The sequence below is a fragment of the Trachypithecus francoisi genome, unplaced genomic scaffold (assembly GCF_009764315.1).
Source record: "Trachypithecus francoisi isolate TF-2019V2 unplaced genomic scaffold, Tfra_2.0 Lachesis_group1, whole genome shotgun sequence".
NCBI lineage: Eukaryota > Metazoa > Chordata > Mammalia > Primates > Cercopithecidae > Trachypithecus > Trachypithecus francoisi.
In genome coordinates, this window is record NW_022681454.1 from 84,930,634 (window position 1) to 84,954,149 (window position 23,516).

At 34.4% G+C, this 23,516-nt stretch overlaps 1 protein-coding gene across 4 annotated transcripts in view; it reads left to right on the forward strand.

The window, feature by feature from the left end:
* GABRA2 (gamma-aminobutyric acid type A receptor subunit alpha2) overlaps positions 1-23,516 on the forward strand; it is a 158,288-nt gene that overhangs the window by 44,424 nt on the left and 90,348 nt on the right. For 2 of the 4 annotated variants that reach the window (XM_033214771.1, XM_033214770.1), the window contains exon 4: positions 17,666-17,733. The exons of the other annotated variants lie outside the window; for them this stretch is intronic. In XM_033214771.1, coding sequence (XP_033070662.1) covers positions 17,666-17,733 — 68 coding nt within the window. The remainder of the gene's footprint in view (positions 1-17,665; positions 17,734-23,516) is intronic. 4 annotated transcript variants of the gene reach the window in all.

Here is a 23,516-nt window from a genome sequence, read left to right on the forward strand (position 1 = left end):
ATATTGTTGTCAACGGTAGTATTGTGTTGGGCTGATAGAAATGTAAAAAAATCAATTAGCATGCTTTATCTTATGAACTCTTTTGTAATAAAAATATGGCAACAATTTTTAGTCCCTTACTATTAGTAATATACATGAATTGAGTTTCTTAATACATTAAGAGTTTTCACTTTATGTTGATTTATAAACAACATCTTACAAAGATAAAAGTTTGTCCCATTACATATTGACTTTTAAAGTTCTTTCTCATTACTATGGCTATTAGAAACAACATGTAAATTTGTAACAGCAAAGTTTTAATTTTTACATTCTCCTAACTCAGCTGTTACACTGGTTTCTATCAGTACTTTAGAGAACAGCATGAGATTTCAGAATGGTGACTAATAAACTACAAATTACTAACTAACCTGGGAATATTAGCCCTATATTATCCAGTGCTCTGACTAAAGTATGGACTCGTAATGTTCTTGCATACTCCATGTGCTCTGATTTCCATCTTTAACAGCTTAAGATAAAGTGGGATTCTATTCTTACTAGGAGAATGCAGTGTATAATAGAAGTTGTGTCTTTGAGAACATCTTCACATCTTCACTCTTCCTTACCCTTGTCAGAGGCCCAGACTGAGCATGCAGCAATTGCTTGATGAAAGGTTGCCTTGAGAAATGTAAATAACTGAAGGAACCACACATAGCTTCCCCTTGGAAACATTCTCTCCCTTGCCTGTCAGGTTGGGGATGTCTCCAAGTTGTACTTTGTAAGCTCTTGGTAGATATTTGTTAATTGAACCAAATAATCCCACTAAATAGAAGCAAATCAGCGTGCATTCAGTCTCTGCTTCCCTTTCCCAGTTGAATTTTTTCATTGGTGCTTTGATGAGAGAGAGAGAGGTCTTCAGCTCCCTTCCTGGAATAAGCTGAATCACTAGATATTGAAGAAAGACATTTCAAAGAAAGAAGGCACTCTAAATCTTCTACCTAGGTGATGGTTTAAAAGCTGAAACAGTCCCCAAATGTATTGGTGATATATAGACCTTGCATTCATTCTCATGTTATATTTATTTGTAATTAAAAACCAGAGACTATCATGATGAGATGTCTTTAGTTTCTCCTTCATGAATTTTTTGTATCCTGTCTACAAGTGTACAGGCAGTCTTTAAAAAAAAAAGTAATTGGCAAATAATAACTGTATATATTTATCCCTTACACTGTGATGTTTTGATACATGTATACATTGTGGAATGAGCTAATCAGGATAATTAACATATGCATCACCTCACATACTTATTATTTCTTTGTAGCAAGAGTATTTAAAATCCACTCTTAGTAATGTTGAAATATAAAATACATAATTATTAATTATAGTGTCCTTGCTCTCCAATAGATCACCAGAAGTTATTCCTCCTGTCTAACTGAAACTCTGTACCCTTTAACCATCATTTTCCCATTTCCTGCCTCTTCTCCCCATCCTCAGCCTCTGGTAACCACCATTTTACTCTTTTATTCTATGATATAGACTTTTTTAGATTCCACTTGTGAGATCATGCAGTATTCGTTTTTCTGTAGCTGGCTTATTTTACTTAGCATAATGTCTTCTAGATTCATCCATGTTATTGCAAATGACAGAATGTTGTTCTTTTTAAAGGTTGTGTAGAATTCTGTTGTGTATATATACCACATTTAAAAAAATTATTTCTCCATTGGTGCACATTTAGGTTGTTTCCTTATGTTGGCTATTATGAATAGTGCTGCAGTAAACATGGGGTGCAAATATCTCTTCAACATGCTGATTTCAGTTTCTTTGGGTATACTTAAAAGTGTGGTTGCTGGATCATATGATAATTCTGTTTGTAGTTTTTTGAGTAACCCCCATACTGTCTTCCTTAATGACTGTACTAATTTACTTTCCTAGAAATAGTGTACAAGGGTTCCTTTTTCTCTACATCTTCATCACTTCTTGTTATCTTTTATATTTTTGATGATAGGCATTTTAACAGGTGTGAGGTGATATCTCATTATGGATTTAATTTGAATTTCCTGATGATTAGTTATGTACAGCATTTTTCAAATATATCTGTTAACCATTTGTATACTTGTTTTGAAAAGCATCTATTCGGGTCTTTTGCCATACCCTTTTAAACAATTGTTTTCCTATTATTGGGTAGTTTGAGTTTCTTTTGTAGTGTAGATATGAGCTTCTTATCTGACTTATGATTTGTAAATATTTTCTCCCAGTCTGTGTTTTTTTCTGTTCCATCTATTAATTGTTTCCCTTGCAGTGCAAAATTTTTTTAGTTTGAAGCAATTCTATTTTTTATTTTTGCTTTTGTTGACTGTGCTTCTGCATCATATCTAACAAATCATGGCCCAGACCAATATTGTATAGCTTTCCCTTATGTTTTTATTAGTTTGATAGTTTAGAGTCTTATATTTAAGTCTTTAATCAGTTGTGGGTTGAGTCTTGTATCAGGGATAAGGAAAGGGTCCAATTTCATTCTTCTGCAAGTTGATAGCCAGTTTTTCCAATATCATTTATTGAGGAGTCTGTCCTTTCCCCAAAGTGTGTTCTTGAAACCTTTGTTCAAAATCAATTGACCGTGGATATGTGGGTTTATTTCTGTGCTTTCCATCCTATTCCATTGGTTGATATGTGTAGTTTTAAGCCAGTACTATGTTGTTTTGGTTACTATAACTTTATAATGTATTTTGAAGTCAGGTAGTGTGATGTCTCCAGTTTTCTTTCTTTTGCTTAAAATTGCTTTTGCTATTCAAGATATTTTGTCATTTTATTCACATTTTAAGATTTTTTTTTCTATTTCTGTGAAGAACAACATTGAACATTTGATAGGAATTGCATTGAATCTGTAGATCACTTTTGATGGCATGGATATTTTGACAATATTAAATCTTCCAACTCATGAACATAAGGTATCTTTTCATATATGTGTCATTTTCAATTTATTTCAACAATATTTTATAGTTCTCATTGGTCTTTTAACTCCTTGGTTAAATTTACTGCTAATTATTTTTATGCTATTCTAAATAGGATTCAGATTCTTCATTGTTAGTGTATAGAAATGCTACTGATTTTGTAGGTTAATTTTGTAGTTTGAAACTTTAATTTATTTATCAGCTCTGACAGTTTTTTTTTGATGTATTATTTATGGCCTTCTATATATAAGATCATATTATCAGTGAACAGAGAAAATTTCACTTCTTCTTTTCCTACTTGGATGTCTTTTCTTTTTTTAAGGTCTTCCTTAATTGCTCTGGTTAGGACTTCCAGTGCTGTTGAATAGAAACGGTAATTGTGCACATACCACAAGAACAAGGCATTCTTGTTCAGGATTCTCAAATAGTCTATACTTTAAAAATAAATGTAATGTAATTATTTGGGAAAAGCAAATGTAATAAAAGAAAACTACAACAACAAATATAATACATAAATATGCAACATGTTTTAAAAGCACCAGAATCTTACACTAAGAGAGCATGTAATATATTAAACATGAGTTTATATTTCACTTTTCCAAATCATTGTAATTTATCAAAGACAAAACTTAGAACTATAATAAAACATGATTATACTTAAACAAAATACATGCCCTTTATTATTGTTCTTAACTCTTCCTGCCTTTATGGATCCTTTGTTGACCATCCAAATACAGTACTGTATTGTTTGAGTCATCCTTTTTATCAAATGTATGTTGTCTGCCCACTGGTAGTAGGATACTAGTTAAGGGGCAAGAGTTCCTTAGTGGTAGAATGGAGACAATTTTATTATCTAATTTAATGTTTTTAACTTTTACTAAAGAACACTAAGTACCATATACACAGAAGTCACTTAATAAGTATTTGTTGACTTTAATTCAATTGATGGATGACAAGTGGCACATGTAGGTGTTATGGGAATCATCCCAGAAAGCAAAATGTCTTTGTTGTTGCTGAGAGCATAAGTCAAAGCACAGCAATGACTAACTCATCTTAAAATGTGTGCATGACATTCTAGTTATGATACAAGATGATCAAAATTATTAGCATAGTGATGTTGAAGGAATGTCATCTACAGCCTGATTTACTTTCAGTATTTTACATTCATGTCTTTACTGATATAGCTGTTAATATCTAAATTACAAGAATGAAGACAGTATAACTTATTGCTTGGATGGTTAGCACCAGTGAATATAATTGATATTTCTCTTGTGTCTGTAACTATTGTCATTTTTCCTTCTTAAGGTAAGCAAATGATGTTTGTAGTTGCCTCTCATTTTCCCCAGAAGCAGACTCTAAAACACGGATTTGTTTGGGAAATGATATCAGGAGGGCCTAGAAGAGGGAGTGGCAAAGTGAGCAAGTAAGGAAAGAAAGCCAATGCAAGGTATCCTAATGAGCAGCTTACTGCTCAGGACAACTGTGGTTTAGTACCACTGTGGACTCTTGGGGATTAACGTGGAACATGCCTTAGAGTTGTCTCTACTTACGGGGAGAGAAAGCTGAGTTACTCTTCTCCCATCTCCCATTAGTCACTGATTGCTAGTTGCTCTCAAGAACATAAACTCTGTACACTTCCAGGCTACCCTCACCACCAGAAAAAGCCCTCAGTCAGAGCATCACAGCTGCAGTAGAATGCCATTGTATGTATAGGAATTGTAATTGTCAAGGGAATATGAACAAGGAGCTGACACTAAATACTAAATTGGTCTTACGTGGTGTATTAGTCCATTTTCACACTGCGATGAAGACATATCAAGACTGGGTAGTTTATAAAGAACAGAGGTTTAATTGACTCACAGTTCCACAGGGCTGGGGAGGTCTCAGGAAACTTACAATCATAGGAGAAGGGGAAGAGGCATATCTTACGTGGTAGCAGGTGAGAGTGCAAACAAGCCAAGGGGGAAGAGCCACTTATAAAACCATTGGATCTCGTGAGAACTCACTCACTATCATGAGAACAGCATAGGGGAAACCACTTCCACGCTGAAATTGCCTCCCACTAGGTCCCACCCTTGACACGTGGGGATTATGGGGATTACAATTCAAGATGAGATTTGGGTGGGGACACAGAGCCAACCCATATCATATGGATATACAATATTTCATATTTTATTAATAGGATTGCCTAAACTATAAAACTTTTGACCTAGAATCATTATTTATTATAAGAATGATGTACATATATTTGGCAGCTAACTAGAAATTTATCTCCAGGAACATCTTCAACTTTCTTAACACTAGATTTAAAAATCTATTTCCATTTGTTTAAATACACTTCTTACTCTTTCCTGATAAAATCAAGGATGTTCTCTCTTCCCTCCTCCTTCCGTGTATTAATTGCCAATCCCTTTTAGTTAATGTCCTGGCTACATGCTAGAAAATTTTACTCTGTCATTGATCTTTTCTCTCTCCGGTATATTCAGTTTCTCCCTTTCAACTACAGTCTTCCCCATCTGCCTTGCCATATGTTCAACTATCTTCTGCCTTAAACAAGCAAAATAAAAAGCTGTCTCTTTTCCTCCACCTTGCCCTTTTGCTAGAGTTCTCTTACCCTTCACAGTCAAACTTCTCAAGGATTGTTTAATATCTCTTTAGTCTTTCCGTCTTCTCTAATATCTCTCACACCATGTTGGCTTCTGCATATTCTTTACTCCACTAGTGACTTTAAGATCTCTAAACCCAGCAAATATTCCAGGCCTCAGACCACTGGATCTCTCAGCAGCATCAACTGTACATCACTGTTTCCTTCCTAGGAACGTGAATTGCCTTTGTAGCACTCATCTGTAGTGTTTGAGATACTGTATTCTCCTCTACTTTTGATTTCACTATCTATCTGTATACTATTTTCTAGCCTAATTTTCTGGCTTCCTTTCATTTATAAACTGTTTAAATGTTGGGATTGCACCCTTTTTTATTTCTGGGTATGTATTTCAATATTAAGTATATTCATTTACTTTTTGGACTCCAATTATAATAGTAATGCTAATAATAGCTAGCATTATGGAACATTATTATCTGGCATTGTTCTATACTCCTTTCAAGCCTTAATCCTCACAGGAACCCAGTGAGGTGGCTTCTTTTACTTTTCTTGCTTTAGAGATAAAGAAACTTAGGTGCACAGAGGTTAACTAAGTTGCCCAGTTACTATTCAGTGGAACCATGGACTCTGGAGTATGCATTCACAGCCTGGAACTCCCCAATTAAATACAGATATACATAGACGGCAAAATCTTTTATATTACCTTATATGTGTCAGCTATAAGTGATTTTATAAAGTAACTCATTTAATCTTTATAACAAGACCATAAGGTAGGTATAGTTATTATCTATGTTGAATTATACATATTATGCAGATCAAACTTGTTGTCCAAGATCACACAATTACAAAGCGTGCATGTTAGCTGTGCCTGTTTCTTCAGATTCACCTTGTACTATGCTTCTACTCCCTTTCTGTTCTCTTTCTGTACTTTTTTTCATTTCCTCATGAGATCCAACTATATTTTATATCACTGTCTTTGAATCTGCAGTTTCCCCTATGCTGGGTTAGGCTTAATATTCTCTTATGTGTTTCACTCAAGCTTACACATTTTTAAAAGATCTTTATAATGCACCATTTTATATCACTGAAATATAATTTGTTTAAGGAATCCTACCCTTCCTCTACCCCAAATTGAGTCAGGCTAAATGGTTGGTTCCCTCAACAAATGTTAATTCAGAGCCTACTGCTTTCCAGAATTGTTATGTGTTCTCGGAAAATATCAGTAGAAAAAACTATCTTTGTTTTCTTAGAGTTTTTATTTTAAAATATGTATGTAATATGTAAGAAAACTATAGGAAATGTTGAAAATTAAAGCTATTGTGGAAAAAGTGGGGAAAAACAGGGCAAGTTAAGGGAGATCTAAAGTATTGGGGATAGAGAGATGGTAAAATTTGAGTTACAATGTCCGTTTCGGGCTTATTGGAAGAAAGTGATCTTTCAGCAAAGTCTTAAATAAGTTAATATTTTTGAAATGCTTAGAAAATGTCAGACATGTAGTCAACCCTATATAAATATTTGTTAAACATGAGTAAACAGCCAGGGCTCTGTGGCTTATACCTGTAATCTCAGCATTTTTGGAGGCCAAGGTGGGAGGATTACTTGAAGCCGGGAGTTCAAGTCCAGCTTGGGCAAAAAAGCCAGTCCCTGTTTCTAAAATAAAATAAATAAATAAAAATTAGCTAGGTGTGGTGGTGTGCACCTGTAGTCCCAGCTACCCAGGAGGTTGAGATGGGAGGCTCACTTGAGCCCAGGATTTGGAGACTGCAGTGAGCTATGATGTTGTGATCATACCACTGCACTCCAGCCTACGCACCAGAGTAAGACTTTTTCTCTAAAAATAAATTAAAACTGTAAGGTGAGAGAGTAATCTATGCATCTGTGACAAGGCCTACTAGGCAGAAGAAAATGTCTGTGAAATATCAGGCATGTTTGATGAACAGTCAAGAGATCAGTGAGGCAGCAGTTAGTGAGGGCAATAGCAGAGAAGAAACAAAGTAACAGGCTGTGGTTATGAAGTGTTGTGTGGGACACGAATATAAGGCCACAGCTTTTAATACTTGGAGTGAGATATAGAGGCATTCAGGAGTTTTGTGAAGAGAGCTGGCACAATCTGATTTCTGATTTAAGAAGAGACTGTGGAAAAATACTTATGGAATGGAAAAGTAAGGACCTCCAAAAGCCTGTTCCTCCATAAAAGCAACAAGAACAGTGGCAGAAATTATATAATCAACCTTTTCAGTAGTCTTGAAATTAACCAAAGTCTTGCAACAATTTGAGGAGCATTTACAAGAAAAATGTCTGAAGCTTGTTAAACACATTGAGCTTTGTGTCATTTTAACTTTCATTGTTTCATATTCTTTTCTGTATTCTCCATGCTCAACTTGAAAATCAAGTCTTACAACTCTGTTATTTGTGAAAAGTGGCAGTGTAGCAGCCATTGGATTTGACAGCATTGGGTTGGAGCTTCCCCAAAAGTCCCATCACCAGCAAACTGTCACTATTTGACCCGTCTGTCCACTCTCAGGGCTCATTTTTATATGACTTGACTTAGCTTGCTCTTGTGGACAGCTCTATTTCCAGGACATTTGATGAAAACAATTAGCAGGTATTGTTTAATGTCACAGTAATTTTAACAGAGATATAAGCTGGGGTTAACCAGAAGCTGGGCAAAATCTAAAGAAAAACTGAGCACTGAGATGACAATAGGGGGCTTTACAACCTCAAACCTATTCCTGGGAATCTAGAAAACCTTGCAGAAGTGCCTGAGAATGACTTAAAATGGCCTTAATCTTTAATGTCGGATGGCCTTGAGATTCTGCAAAAGCAGGAAGTGAAGGCTAAGGCAGAGTTGTAAACTGAGTGCTGGAGTGTTAAAGATATTAATTCCCCCTAGTCCTTTCACTCCACAGAACCTTTGTGCAAAGGCTGGGAAACTTATTGGTTCAAAGCATTTAAGAAAATCACTGTGCTATTATTTGCTGGACACTAAGCTAATTGAGCAGAGACTTCAATGGCTGCAACAGACAAAGAATACAGGCTTTACAGAAATAGTCCTATAAAGTCACTAAACAAAAAAATAGCAACAGAAACAAACAGCAACACATACATACACACGCACATGCACATGTACATACCACACACCTGGAAGAGTGGAAGAATTCCTTATCTTTAGAGTTATCATATAGTATTTAAAGTTTTAAATTTTCAACAGAAAACTATGACCCATGAATAAAAACAGGAAAATATGCTCCATATACAGAAAAAACAGGAGTCAATGTAAGTTGTCCTTCAGGAAACTTAGATAATTACTAGTCAACAAGTTTAAATGATCTTTTCAATGAACTAAAGGAACCAATGTCTAAAGAATAAATGAAAAGTATAAAAACAATATCTCACTAAAAGAGAATAATGACAAAGAGATAGACATCATATATTTTTAAAGGATCTCATAGAAACCCAGGATATAAAAACCAGCTGAAATAAAACCTTTGCTAGAGGGATTCAGTAAAAAATTGGTACAGTCAGAAGAATCAATAAATCTGAAAAAGGTTAATTGAGATATTATTCATTCCAAGGAACAGAAGAAAAAAAAAACACAAGAAGAGAGGTATACAGCCATAAACATCTAGAGAACACATAAAACATACCAACATTTGCATAATAGAATTTCTAGAAGGAAAGGAAAGAAAGGACAGAAAGAATATTTAAAGAAATAATGGTTGGGAAGTTCCCCAATTGGTGAGAAACATTATTCTGTACATTCAGGAAGCTCAACAAAATCAAAAGATAAACTGAAAGATGTATCTACAAAATACTAGCAAATTAAATTCAGCAACATGTAAAAAATTATACACTGAACCAAGTTATATTTATGCCAGGAATGCAAAGTTACTTTAACACATAAAAATACATTGCTATAATAAACAATATCACAGAAAAAGGGCAAATGCTTCATAATCATCTGCATAGGTGCAAAACAATAATTTGACAAAATCCAACACTCATTCACGACAAAAAATTTTACAAATTTGGAGTAGAATAGAATAGAATAGAATAGAATAGAATAGAATAGAAGGGATTTAATTTATAATAAAAATTTCAAAATAGGCAGATCCATAGAAACAGAAACTGAATTAGTAGTTGCCAGAGCTTATGAGAAGGGAGAATGGGGAAAGACTGCAAATGGATACGGGATTTGTTTGTGGTAATAAAAATGTTTTAAGTTTAGAGAGTAATATGGTATAACTTTGTGATGATACCAAAATCCACTAAATTGTATTAGAAGGGGGTATTTCATATTATATACATTATATCTGAATAAATCTATTATTTTATTTTTTAAAAAAAGAGGCTTTAGGGGTGAATGAGTGCAAGCAGTATTCCCAGAGACAGATGATGGTAGCTTTAAGAGTCATAACAACGGAGGAGGTAATAAGTCTTTGGATTATACCTATCTTTGAGAGGAGATTTACTGTTGAAAAGAGAGAAGCTGTGAATAAAACCAGTAATTGTGACCTAAGAGTTAGAATAAATAAAATACAATAGGGAAGGCTGTAAGTGCCGTGATTTTGGAGAGGAAAATTAGTTTTGTTTGAGAAATGATAAGTTTAAAAACTCTATTAGGCAGCCAAGTGGAGATGCCAAGTAAACAGTTGTATATAGAAGTCTGTATTTTGGAAGAAAGTTCTAGACTGCAAATAGAAATTTAGAAGTCCTTGACTACATGAAATAAATCATCAAAGAAGTGTAAATACAGAACACCAAAAACTTAAATTTGAGGCATTCCATTATTATTAGGTTAGGAGTTAGGAGTGAGTGAAGGATTTAGGGGAAAAGTAACCAGTAAGGTTGGAATAAAATAAAGTGATTACGATGTCCTGGAGAAGAAGTGAAGGAAATATTTCCAGGAGTAGTTCCCTTATGTATGCTCTCATAGCATATATCATGTCTGCAATTGTATATTTATTTGATTTTTGCATAGTATCTCTCTTCATTAAGCTATAATAAGCTTCATTATGATAGCAGAGGTTATGTCTACTCTAAATAACTGTGAACTAAGAGTAAGAATTTATTTAGTTAACCAAGATTTGCTAAGAACATATACTGTGTCAGGGGCTATTCTGTGCTGTGGCTTTATTTTTCTGAGCAAACAAAATCCAGTCTTCATGGAACTTAATTTCTATTGGGAGGATATAGACAAATATTATTTCACAGAACTTTCTGTGATAATGGAAATGTTCAACTCTTCTATCCAGCTACTATGCTACTCTATGTGGATGTTACTATACATAGCCACATATGGATAAAATATAACCAGTGTACTAAGGAACAAAATTTTAAATGTTATTTAATTTTATTTAATTAAAATTTAATTTAAATGGCCACATGTGTCTCATGTCTACCATATGAGTAGATATATATAACAAAGAGAAAACAATATTAAGTAAATGAACCTATAGAGCTAGGGAGATATTTGGAGTGGTTGTAGTTTAAGATAGAATGACAATTTTATTCACTCACTCACTCACTCACTTACTCATTGCTATGTTCAGTTGTGTGGAGACCTATATACCCATCTACAGTGAACAACAGGAAACAATAAACCTGATTAGCCTTATAGATGGTGGAGAAAAACTTTCATCTTGTCTTAACTGCCTGATCTATATTTTGAAACTGCAGTAGCTTTAAATCAGAAAACTGGTCCAATCTTTCTACTTCTCAGTAGCTGTCTATTTACACTTTCAGACTCCAAGAAAATAGTAAGACTAGAAGGTCAGAAATGGATATGAGACATTAGCCACAGAAAATAATACCCTGAGAATTAATCCAAAAAAAAAGTCTATGGATAGGAACAGAGAGGAAAGAATCTTTTTTTATGGAAAATTGCAACTTTCCAAGATGTTCAATCTTAAATGCCTACAAAAGTCAAATAATTGACACACATATAGACCACAGAGAATCAGATAATTCACTTCCCATTTATTGTGAATACCTCACTTTGGGAAGCGATATATTGAATTTATTCCCTGAATTTATTCTTAAATTTAAAAAGACAAGTTTTTAAAAATAATAATGAATGCATGATTTTTCTTTTCACTATTATTTAACATAATTATTAAAGATTGGCTAATGCAGCAACCTAAAATAAAAGTAAGGGTAGAATAAAAGAGGTTGGGGTTATTTTCCTAAATATGCAGATGATTGCGTACTTAGAAACTTTACTGGCTCATTGCATGTGAATCAAATTATAATTAGTTTTCTTGGATTCTACATCATTGATGTGGAGAACATTTTCCTAGAGGAGTTATTTTCCATTCCTAGAATGGCATCATTACTGACTAGATCAAATGATAAATAGTCAATATGAGTTCACTTCTTCTTTCATATGATGCACACAAAAACTTTCAGAAGGCCGGGCGCGGTGGCTCAAGCCTGTAATCCCAGCACTTTGGGAGGCCGAGACGGGCGGATCACGAGGTCAGGAGATCGAGACCATCCTGGCTAACACGGTGAAACCCCGTCTCTACTAAAAATACAAAAAACTAGCTGGGCGAGGTGGCGGGCGCCTGTGGTCCCAGCTACTCGGGAGGCTGAGGCAGGAGAATGGCGTGAACCCGGGAGGCGGAGCTTGCAGTGAGCTGAGATCCGGCCACTGCACTCCAGACCGGGCGACAGAGCAAGACTCCGTCTCAAAAAAAAAAAAAAAAAAAAAAACTCTCAGAAATATCTTTATGATTCTCTTTTCAACTCTACATATATACTATTACCACTCTCTTCAGAAAATCAGTTTTAAAATGGTGTGTATGTGTGTGTCCATGGTGGAAGAGAAAGAGAAGGAGGATCTGGTACAAAGAATATACATATCAAATGTCCAGCAATCATTTACAAAAAGATAGGATTTTACTGTTGCCAAATCTTAGAAATTTTTGTTTGGAAAATTTGCTTGCTATTGTGTGTTATATTATCTAGTACAGTTCAACCACTATTGTGTTTGTCAAAATCTTTTTTGACAAGCTTTTAAAAAGAATATTTTCCACTTACTGTCTTCATGTCCTTACCCTCCGTTTACTTTCCAAACCTCTTCATTTGTTTTATGCCTTTATAGTTTTACTGAACCTACTCCTTTCCAGGCTCCACACATCCTCTAACAGTCAAACCAAAGGGCCTATTCCTGCAATATTACTTCAAAACAAACAAATTTTTCCCTTGACTTCTACCATTTCCTAATATTGATCGCATTTTTTTTCTTTGGTCTTAACAATGGCATTATGTTCCACACTGAATATGTTGTCTTCAGTCTACTTTGTCTTGGCTTGCCCTATATAAAGGTAATATAATATATCTGGTAACAGCCCTAGCCACAAAATTCTCCAAGTCAAAGTCCTTCAGTGAATCCCTTGCTGCCATGTATATAGAGACAATATTCATATTACTGTGGCATGTCAGGTCTGTTTGATACAACTCTGCCTTTCTTTACAACCTCATCACATCCTCTGTACATGCATGTTAACCATGTTTATGAGTGAAAGTTAACTGTTTGTGGGACTTGACTTTTGCACAAAGGAGTTTCCCTGCCTTGAATCAGGACCACTGAAAATTACAAAAGAGTGAAACCTCCATGTTTTTCTCCAACATGCTTCTATGGGCATTGAGATATTATCTTTTTGGTTTGGTTGCAGCAGATGTTTCTTGGATTACAATTTCTTAAGTGTTTCTTTTTCTATTATGTTGTGAATCTTTCACAGGTAGATGTTTTGCTTTACTCACTTTTTATCCCCAACCATCTATTTTAAGTGAATCTTGTAAAATAAATCATAATCGAGCATTAATTTTGTTCTTTCATAGTTTTGTAAAGATTTTATAAAAAAGTTTTTATTGTTATTCTATGCTGCATTTCTGAGCAAAAAGCAATTTTTCGTTAATGAAACCCTTCTTGAAATTACTTATATGTGCATTTTGGATATCCTTTCAAGCCACTTTTTTTTGTGTGTGTGAATCAGTTTAAAAAACTCAGAGAAGTACACAGAAGAGTAAGATTAACAATGACCACCACCATCATATCTTAAGATTTTGTCAAAATTGTTTAGGATTAATTTTAAAAGAATGAAATATTAGGAATGCATTATGTGTTCCTTAGTACATGTCTGCAGGCTGTTCCTTGTCCTCTTTCACCATCTTGAATTTGATGATTGCTCTAAGGACTATACGTTCTTCTAGGTATGCCACATGCATTACTTATTTTTCCTAAAGTACCTGTTATCAACCTTGTGTTTTGCCTCTGGAGAAATCTATAAGAATATCCTTTTACTTTTGCATATTACTCTTGGTATTTCTCATGTCAAGTATTTAGCTGGCAAACCATTATTCTGAGGTAACTAATGGTGGCTATTTCTGCTAGGAGCTGCTTAACTGTTCAGACTTCAATTTTGGTTTGCAGTGAATCAGTGCTGTCTTCAAGTACATTCTTTCCCTTTGCTCCGCTTTGTTACTGCACTGGAAGCCTATTACTTAGACTCTCGACCTGCCTTTGTCAATGGAAAGTTTGGGCTCTGCCTTCACAAATGACGGGCATCCTTTCCTCAACTAGCAGCAGCTGTGCATGATCACTTTTAATGTTGATGAAATATTTTGGAAAAAGATTGATGTTCTACATTAATTAAAATGAGAAATAATTTGTTCAAACATACAACACGTAACATGTGATATACATTGTAGTAAGCACTCATGACATAATAGTGAACAGAAATGGTGCAGTCCCCTTCTTTGTGGAGCTTAAACCTTGGATGGGGAGATAGACCAAACACAAAACTGAAAGGAAGAAGAATATATTAAGGCATTAAAAAATGGCAAGGTTAAAAGTTCCCATAAAAAGAAAGTGTCAGAGAGCAAAAATGAGAGAAGAGGGCTTTATAGGGGATTATTAACTCCTACTCTGAAGAGAGAGCATTTAAACTGAGACTTAAATGAAGAGTAACAATTAACCAAAGAGAAAATGAGAGATAATAGCCATTTTGAAGGCTCTGAGTCAGAACAGATCTTGGTGTGTCAACTAAGAGTGATCAGGGCCAGGCACATGCCTGTAATCCTAGTGCTTTGGGAGGCCCAGAGGGTGGATCACTTGAGGTCAGGAGTTTGAGACCAGCCTGGCCAACATGGTGAAACCCTGTCTCTACTAAAAATACAAAAACTAGCCGGGCATGGTGGTGAGCACCTATAGTCCCAGCTACTTGAGAGGCTGAGGCAGGAAAATCACTTGCACCCTGGAGGCGGAGGTTGCAGTGAGCTGAGATCACACCACTGCACTCCAGCCTGGGCAACAAGAGCGAAACTCCATCTAAAAAACAAAAACAAACAAACCAACAAAAATAGTGATCAAGACTGAAGAGTGAATCATGGTACCTAAAATGCACAGAGACTCAGGTTGCCACCAGACTATAAATTCACTTGTTTACTCTGTAACATACATCTTTTCAATGGATCAGAATTTGTAACAGGCATTAATAGCACAATTCCACCCTGTTCCAAAACCACATGGGAAAACAAACACAAGCAGACGATACTATAAAATGTCTTGACAAATCAGAGTCACAAGATTAGAATAACCTGTATTCTACAGGAAATAGCCTACATTCATATAATCTCCCTAGCCTCCTTTCCCTTCCATTCCTTTCTTTTCCCTTTTCCTTTGTTCACTTCCCTTTCCTTGTCTATGGAAAGCCAAAATATAACCAAAGATTGAGTTTTGATCATAGAATTCTAGAGGATTGTGTTAGATGTATCAAATATCTATACTCATTACACTAAAATATTTCATTAGCCCATGTTGGCTGTTTACAGCTCGGTGCATCCATCTATATTGAAATCTAAAAAAAAGAAAAAGAAAAAAAAAGAAAACTCATTGCTAAGAATACCTTTCCCTTAGACACTATTGGATGTTCATGGTCAGTGTTTGGCTTGCTGATTTTCCTTTTTCTGAACTTCCATAGCAGGACAATATCTCCCCAATGCATACATTATTTAGCTATGCTTATGAAGTCAGTAATCCATGAAACCATTTCTTTTTCTGAAAATAACTTTTTATATCTATGTTCTGAGTCTTAGATGTTTCTCTCACTGCTTAGAGTTTTGAGACTAACCTTATTTTTCATGTCAGTTCTTAGCTGACACCTCCTTATAATCACTAGGTACTGATACCCCTTTACCCTTTACTTGCCATTTGGCATATAGAGAATGTTATTCATATCATTAGCATCAATACATTCACACATTTTTGTAATTTCTTGGACTCTACTACTTAAACTAAGGAGAATCATTTCACTTTCTTCTCTTAGGGTAAAAGCTGCCTTCACATTTTAATTTCTCTTCTCTGGAACATTTTAGGTCAACAGCTATTACAAAGTTTTATCTAGTTACTAATTGAATAAATGTAATAGTGTGACTAATTTGGTGTGGGTAAAAGGAAAAAAAAATGTTGGTTCTCATTTCCACAATTGCTTTCTAGTATATATAAATTCAAGAACAGGACCAGCTACATAATTTGTGATGCCCAGTCCAAAATGAAAATACGGGACGCTTTGTTTAAAAAATAATTAAGATTTTTAAAGAAAGCACAAATAGACCATTAAATTACGCATGAGATTCTTCTGAACTCAGGATCCTATGGGACTTTTTATACCCAGAAAGCTGCTCCTGAGCTGGTCTTTGGGGTGCATTGCATCTGAAATTATTTCATAAGTTTATTTTCAAATGCTTTTATAATAGAACTTCAAAAATACAGTTTTAGGGATGAAATAGTATATACAACAAAGTGTAATGAACATATTTATTTGGAGCACTATAACTATGCCTTTGGCACGGAGTATTCTGGTGAATAGAAACATGCGTTTAATAAGAAACTACTCTTAGTTTTAAGTTTATCATTGACTATGGTATGACGCTTTGATTTAGCTTGAGTACTCAGAAACTAGATTGCTTGGGTTATAAATCATTACTCTATCTACTCTATTAGCTGTGGGTCTTTGGCAAGTTTGCTTACCTTTCTTTGAATCATTGTACACATGCATAGGGATAACAGAGAATCTACCACATACGTTTGACATGCAGATTATGATATTTCAGGTGCTTTAAAGAATACCTGGTATGTAGTAGGCATTCAAAGTCTACCCTGTTTTATCAATAGCCTTTCTATTTTTTATTCTTGCCTTAATGGATACAAAATCCCAGACATAGTTTACTCTCTTTGATGGTTGTAAATTAGTGTCTAGTATAATACGAAAAACAATTCATGTTATTGTTTACGTGATAGCTAATGAATAAGACATTTCTCTCATGATGATAAACATTAATGATCTGTTTTTTTTTTCTACTACAAGAGCAGTGAAAAGATTTTTTGTTTTTTGATCTTTTCTTTGACCTTTTCCCCATCACCATTTGGCTTATTTAAAATAAAAGATCTAAATTACCTAGTTGAGAGAGCACTCCAGTTAATTGTATTACAGTTATGATGTTACATAACTTTAGAATCCAATTTAGTTCAGTCTTAGCATTTCAGATATTCTTAAATACATTTAAAAGCAAGCTTGTTTGAAAGTAATCTGTTTTTTTATGTCACTGAATGATAAAGCTTTTTTGTATTAATTGGAATTATGTTTATTTATAATTACCAAGCTGTTTTGTGCTGTATGGAGAAGATGTACTGATTTACAATCGGCAAATTGAATCTTTACCATCATGAGATACTGAAATATTTAGTTGAAACATCAAATTTAGAATTATATCAAACAATACCATACTTTATTTTTAGTACTGATAACATATTTATTATAAACTGTTTCACTTATGATATTTCCTAAGAAACTATTCATTTTGAGCAATATAAATGAGGATGTGCTAATCAGATATGGTTTCCAAGTAAGAATGTCATAATACTTCTATGCATTTTGCAGTTAGGATGGTAAAAACCAATGAAATAACTGAGCATTATAGTCATTATGGTTGCGAAAGTTGACAAGAAAGTAAAACCCAGTACTCCCAAATTTATGATACAGCTTTCAAACCATACCGTGTACTCAAACCCTTCTCTCTCCTGTGGCTCTTATTATATAATATCTATATTCAATCTCTTTTCTTATATCAGACAGTATTACTGAAGTCTTCACTAACATCTACGTGACCAGTTTTGGCCCTGTCTCAGATACAGATATGGTGAGTTTTTCATTAAATAGTATTTTTACTTCACATAATGGGGAGTGGGGGTAATTTCAAATGAAGTAGCATTTTTAGTGTTACAGAATTATGTATATGTCTCATGTCTATTTAATCTACCCAAATGCATAGATAGTTAAAGATGTTTGGATCTGTGGTTTCCATTTCCAACTTCAGTGTTTGGATTAGTCCTGTGTATTTTATGTGATTTTCAAAACATGTCTACCTAACTACAGTGTGATAAACAATTATTTAAATAAAATTAATTGTATTAAGAAGAAAAATTTTCTAGGAGGATTAAGGCAGAATTGCGAACTTCCATAAGGAATGTGAATATAGTTTCATAGATAAAGACTTCTTACAGAACGAGGTCATGGTCAGTGTTACACATTTAAAAACAACAACAACAACAACAAAACCCTCTGATTGGTATTGAGCAAACTGATTGCCTCGTTATGCTATCTATATACATACCATACATACAATCTGCACACATAGTAGGTATACATAAATCAACCTAAAAAATTAAAATGTTAGTACTTTTGGATTCTATGGAACTGGTGTTATTTATTTTTTCTTTAAAATGAGACAGGCCTGGTGTGGTGGCTCACAACTGTAACTTCAGCACTTTGGAAGACCGAGGTGGGAGGACTGCTTGATCCCAGGAGTTTGAAATTAGCTTGAGCAACATAGAGAAACCCCATGTTTACCAAAAAATATAAAAAATAGCAGGGTGTGATGGTACATGCCTGTGGTCAGAAGGCTGGTGTGGGAGGATCACTTGAGCCCAGGAGGTCGAGGTTGCAGTGAGCTGTGATCGTGCCACTGCGTGACAGAGTGAGACCCTGTCTCCAATCAATTAAAATACAATAAAATGAGATAGGTAAGCAAGGAAAATTGATTTGATGTGTTAGGTACTGATGGGCTAGAATCACCAAAGATGAATTATTGATGAAGCATTAAAAATTTAATGATAAGTCCTTCACTTTTACTGCTAACTATAGTGCTCTGCAATAGACATTTTTGATGAAAGAGTTTTTCATTCATAATAACTTGTCAGATTCCAGCACGTCAACTGACATTTGTCTTACTTTATATTCCTTTGATGTGCATGTCTCTTGTCCCCTGCTACCTCCCTGCCAAATCTGTGGCTCATTCACCCCTCAGGCATCCTTCTCTCTAGGACTTCATGATTCTTTAGACATTCATCTTCCTTATGACCCAGGCACCGAGAATTAGAGAAGTCCTTGTCCCTTTTTGCTCAGTATTCGCCACTGTGTCATTTCTCCTCAAATTCTTCCCTTTCTCTGATAACTCAGGGGGAAAATGGATAAGTTTGGACATTTTCTACCTGGATAAACTAACAAAACAAAAAGTATTCCACTTTTTCAGGCTTTCATAAACATTACCAGCTAATTTATCAGGAGCTCCCTAAGTTTCCATTAGGAACATAAATTCCACTTTTATGGCAAAAAATATGCTGTTTATTCCATCAGCACCACATCTCTGACCTCAGAGACCTTTTCTTTTATTGACCTGGGTGGCTGAACATGTAAGGCTCCATGTGGTTGAGGGGTGATCCCCACCTTTGGGGAAGTGGTTGATATTAAATGTTGGCAGTCCATTAAAATTCTTTAAAATGGGAATGTCATGATTTAAGTGCTTTTATTTTTCTCCTTCAATTCTGGGTCTTAGGTACAATTCTGGTACAAGAGGAAAAAATCCTATTCTTCAGCATAACTCTCGTTTTCCCCTTGCATTATTGTATATTTTGACCTGAAATATTAATCTGCCTCTTTCCATGGGTCAATTTAAGTGGACATATCCTTATAATGATGACAAAGACTATTTATTTTTAGTAAGAGTGTGCATTCCAAATGTTATTGTTTGGCTATAAACATAATTTTGTCCTAGTAAGTACTCTTTGTCTTAGTGCAGATTGTCTTAAATGCTCCCAAATATTAGAGAGACACAGTGCAAATAAATACCTAACTTCTATCAAAAATCAAGTAAAGTCAGAATTTTGTTAACTACTACATTGAGAAATTAGCATATTATATAAATTATGACTCTTACATATGGTTAATTTGTGTCTTATTATCAGCCAAAGCAGAAAGACAAATGATATGACTTCCAAATATCAGTACATTTTCAATATTGTAGATTTGTTTCATGTTGTAAATTTCAATAGTAGGAGTTACTGCATTGAAATTTTAGCTTTTTTTTTTTTGCAAAGTGAATCATTTTAGCTAAAACATCTCTCTCTCTCTCTATATATATATATATATATATGCATATATACATACATAAATGCAAACATGTATGTTTCTAGCAATACATGTTTGATTTTTGGGGATTTTACACAAACTCACATCATACTTGTTTGCCAAAATGTACAAAGTCATTTGTTTTCCAGTGGCAATAATGGATTAGATTAATTTTCTACCTCTCCTTGTTGTGACCATTCTTTGGGATCACTAACATATTCAAAAAATTGGTAGTTGACGTTAGATATATAGTCATTAGCAATGGAACACATTTAGCTCCTTTATGTCTGAATTGAACTAAAAGCAGTTGTGTTTCATCAGTAAATTGAACCCGAGAACTTTAAAATTTTTTAGCAGTCTCAAGATAATGCTTTCTTATTTGGGGGGATTCTACCACAAGTTATAGTAAACATTAAAATATACTCACACTACCAATATAGGTTGCATTGAGTGGAATTTCAGTTGATAACATTTAAAGAAAAAATCACTTACTTTGATTTTTTAGTTTTCTTTTTATATTTCAGAATACATGTGTGTGTGAGTAAGTGTGTGTATGCACGCCCAAATATAGATGTATTCTCAAAAATGGAATGCATATTCAGCATCTTAGTACGTTTTTGAAAATCTTGAAGGCCCTAGACATTTTCTCTAGTAATACATTTCCCTTAATGCATCTAGCCTAAAAAATTTCTGTGAGATTGCTCTGCTCTTGTCAGATTTTCTACTTTATTTCTGTCTTTATTTACCTCATTTAGTCAGGCTTGCCAACAGTTGTTTTAGAGGAAGTCTAGTTAATCACAAACCTACCAATGGGAGCATACTATGTAAACACAGTCCAGTCATAAAACATCATAGGGAAAATCTGATATAAAGAATTATTAACTAATAAAAGGCAGTTAAATTCGTTTTAAAATGTGGATAAAAGAAGATGCCAAGCAATACAGAATTAACAAATGCAGACAGAACATTTACTTCTAGGGTTGCAGTGTCACCACTTCTAGAATCAGGAAGAAACTGAGGACTTGAAAGGGCACCCTTTCCCCCTAAGATCTGTGAATTCTGACCTCACTGGAGGGGTGCTGCTGCCACAGGAACATGCAGCTACTGGTGGTGAAGAAATATGTGAGGGTATATGCTGAAGCTGGTCTACAAAAATATGCTGCATGGGCTGAAAACTCACAGCATGTCAGTCCTTTGAAGCTGTGCCAAAAAAATGACAATGCACGTGACCCAGAAAGAAACCAAGAAAGAAAAGCTCCCTTCTCTTTTGACTACATTGGAGTGTCCCTCCAGCACCCTCTATTGACAAAGACTGACATTGTGTGAGCTGGAGAGGAGCAGTATTTATAGGATCCATCAGGTATCACAAAGGAAATGAAAGAAGGGTGGATTTGGAGTTGAGAGGCAATACACAGATAGCTGAAATATGAATAATGTGTAATACAGGGAAGATGTTAATTGAGGACCAGGAGATAGTTTGATCACTGAACAGGTACTGTTGATATTTGTCTAAATCTAGAGAAGAAAGATGCAACTGGGAAAAATTAAAGTTGAATAACCTATAGACACAAGTAACACAGACACATACAAATGCATCCTTTTACTCACATTGTAAGTCTATTGGGGAAGATGGTGCTCAATTAAAAAAATATATATATATATACATTTTATGAAGAGAAACAATTTGGTCTTCATGATGATCAAAATGAATGATTTCCATGTTGATACTATTTTTACTGGAAATCAAGATAAGTAAGGAGGCAAAGTTTGAATTTATGTTTAGTATGGATGGAGCAATAAATAGCTTGAGCAATGAGACGTGGCTGTGACACTCTAAATAAAAAAGAATGTTATGATGGGAAGGGAAAACGTAGACATAGTATTACCTACAAGTCAAAGTGGATGTGGCGATATCTAATGAATATCTTACATAAGCAATTTATTAATAAAGAACAAAAGGAAAGAACAAATTTAGTTTTACTTTTAGTAGCTTAGCATATACACTTTTATTTCTAATCAGTGAGCATAGTCAGTAGCAAAACCTAAATTCCTAATTTCTTTTATTCAGGTCAGTGATGTAGATTTGTTATGACATTAGCCTGAGAGAAAAAAAGCAGCATAGCAAAAAGAATTAAGAACCAAAAAAATATGCAAACACACACACACACACACACACACACACACACACATTGCTTTCTTGGAATCATTAACTAGTGTAATTGTCCCCAAAATGTTGTAGATCTAAATTATAATTAAAGATTATACTTACAGTTTCTGCAACTAAGTTAAAAATATTTTATTTCAACATTTTGAAATTCATAAGGAGGTAATTAATTTTTGAAATGTGCTAGTAGCTGACAATTGACCAAGATTGTAGTAGGCATGTATATTTTAGCACTTTCTAACTTACTGTACTGTTTTTTCCCTTTTTCCTTGGTTTCTATAGGATGTCTTTTCTTATATTAGTAAACATTTTCACTGTATGTGCATATTATTAAGGTATAAGTGATATGATTACCAATTATTTAACCTAAACCTAGACTAAGAACCTCAGTTCAAATGATTGTCTATTGTGAAGTATTAGGGTTAGAGCTTGGACAATGGAAACTTTGAAGTAATCTTGAGATATCTGATACAGAGTTTACCATTAGGCTAAGAAGCAGGCAGTGTGGTAAATATGACCTTGGTTTATTGATTATGTTGATTTCTCCAGATAATATTTTTCTTCTCTATAAAAACACAGAGTGCATTATCTCTTAGAATCTCCAGAAGGTACTGGGATATTATATAGTTCAGTAGTTAACATCAAGGAAGTTTAGAGAGTTGTGAGATTTAATATCTGGTCAAAATTGACACTGAACTTAATCTGTTACTCTTTATCAGAGGTTGTCATTTGTAAATGTGGTTCATTAAGAAAACCTGTGATGAACATGGCAAACTCTTTGTATCAAAAGTAAATTAATAATGTTTACTCCCTTTAAAGTCAGCATCTAGAAGCTGGTTGCTGTAAGGTTATTGACATTTTGGAAAGTTAGAAAATAGACACTGGGAACATTCATTCGTTCATCAAATATTTTTCAGCACCCTCCTAGAATTTATGATAATATTCCCCAAAATGTGATTTACAGGTACTTGGATTGTAACCATCTGAATTATTTTTTAAAATAGTTGTTTCCTGGGATCTTCCTATGATCTATAGACTAATATTTACTATTTGTAGAACATGAAAGTCTGTATTTTAACATGATAAGGTATTCAACTTTATGCTAAAGGAAGCACAAATCTATTATAAGACTGATGAAGAGGTGGAGGAAGGTAGAGGGTATGTGGCAGAGTAAGAGTTCTATGGTTCAATAATTTATATTATAGGATTGGGAAAAGGAAGACTAGTTAGAAAGCTGTTTTATTACAGGCAAGAGATTAATGTGGATTGGCCCAGGGCAGTGGAACTGAAGATGGAGAGCATTGAAAAGAATAAAAAGTTCTTTGTGGGCTAGAATTGTTGATCTGTTGGAT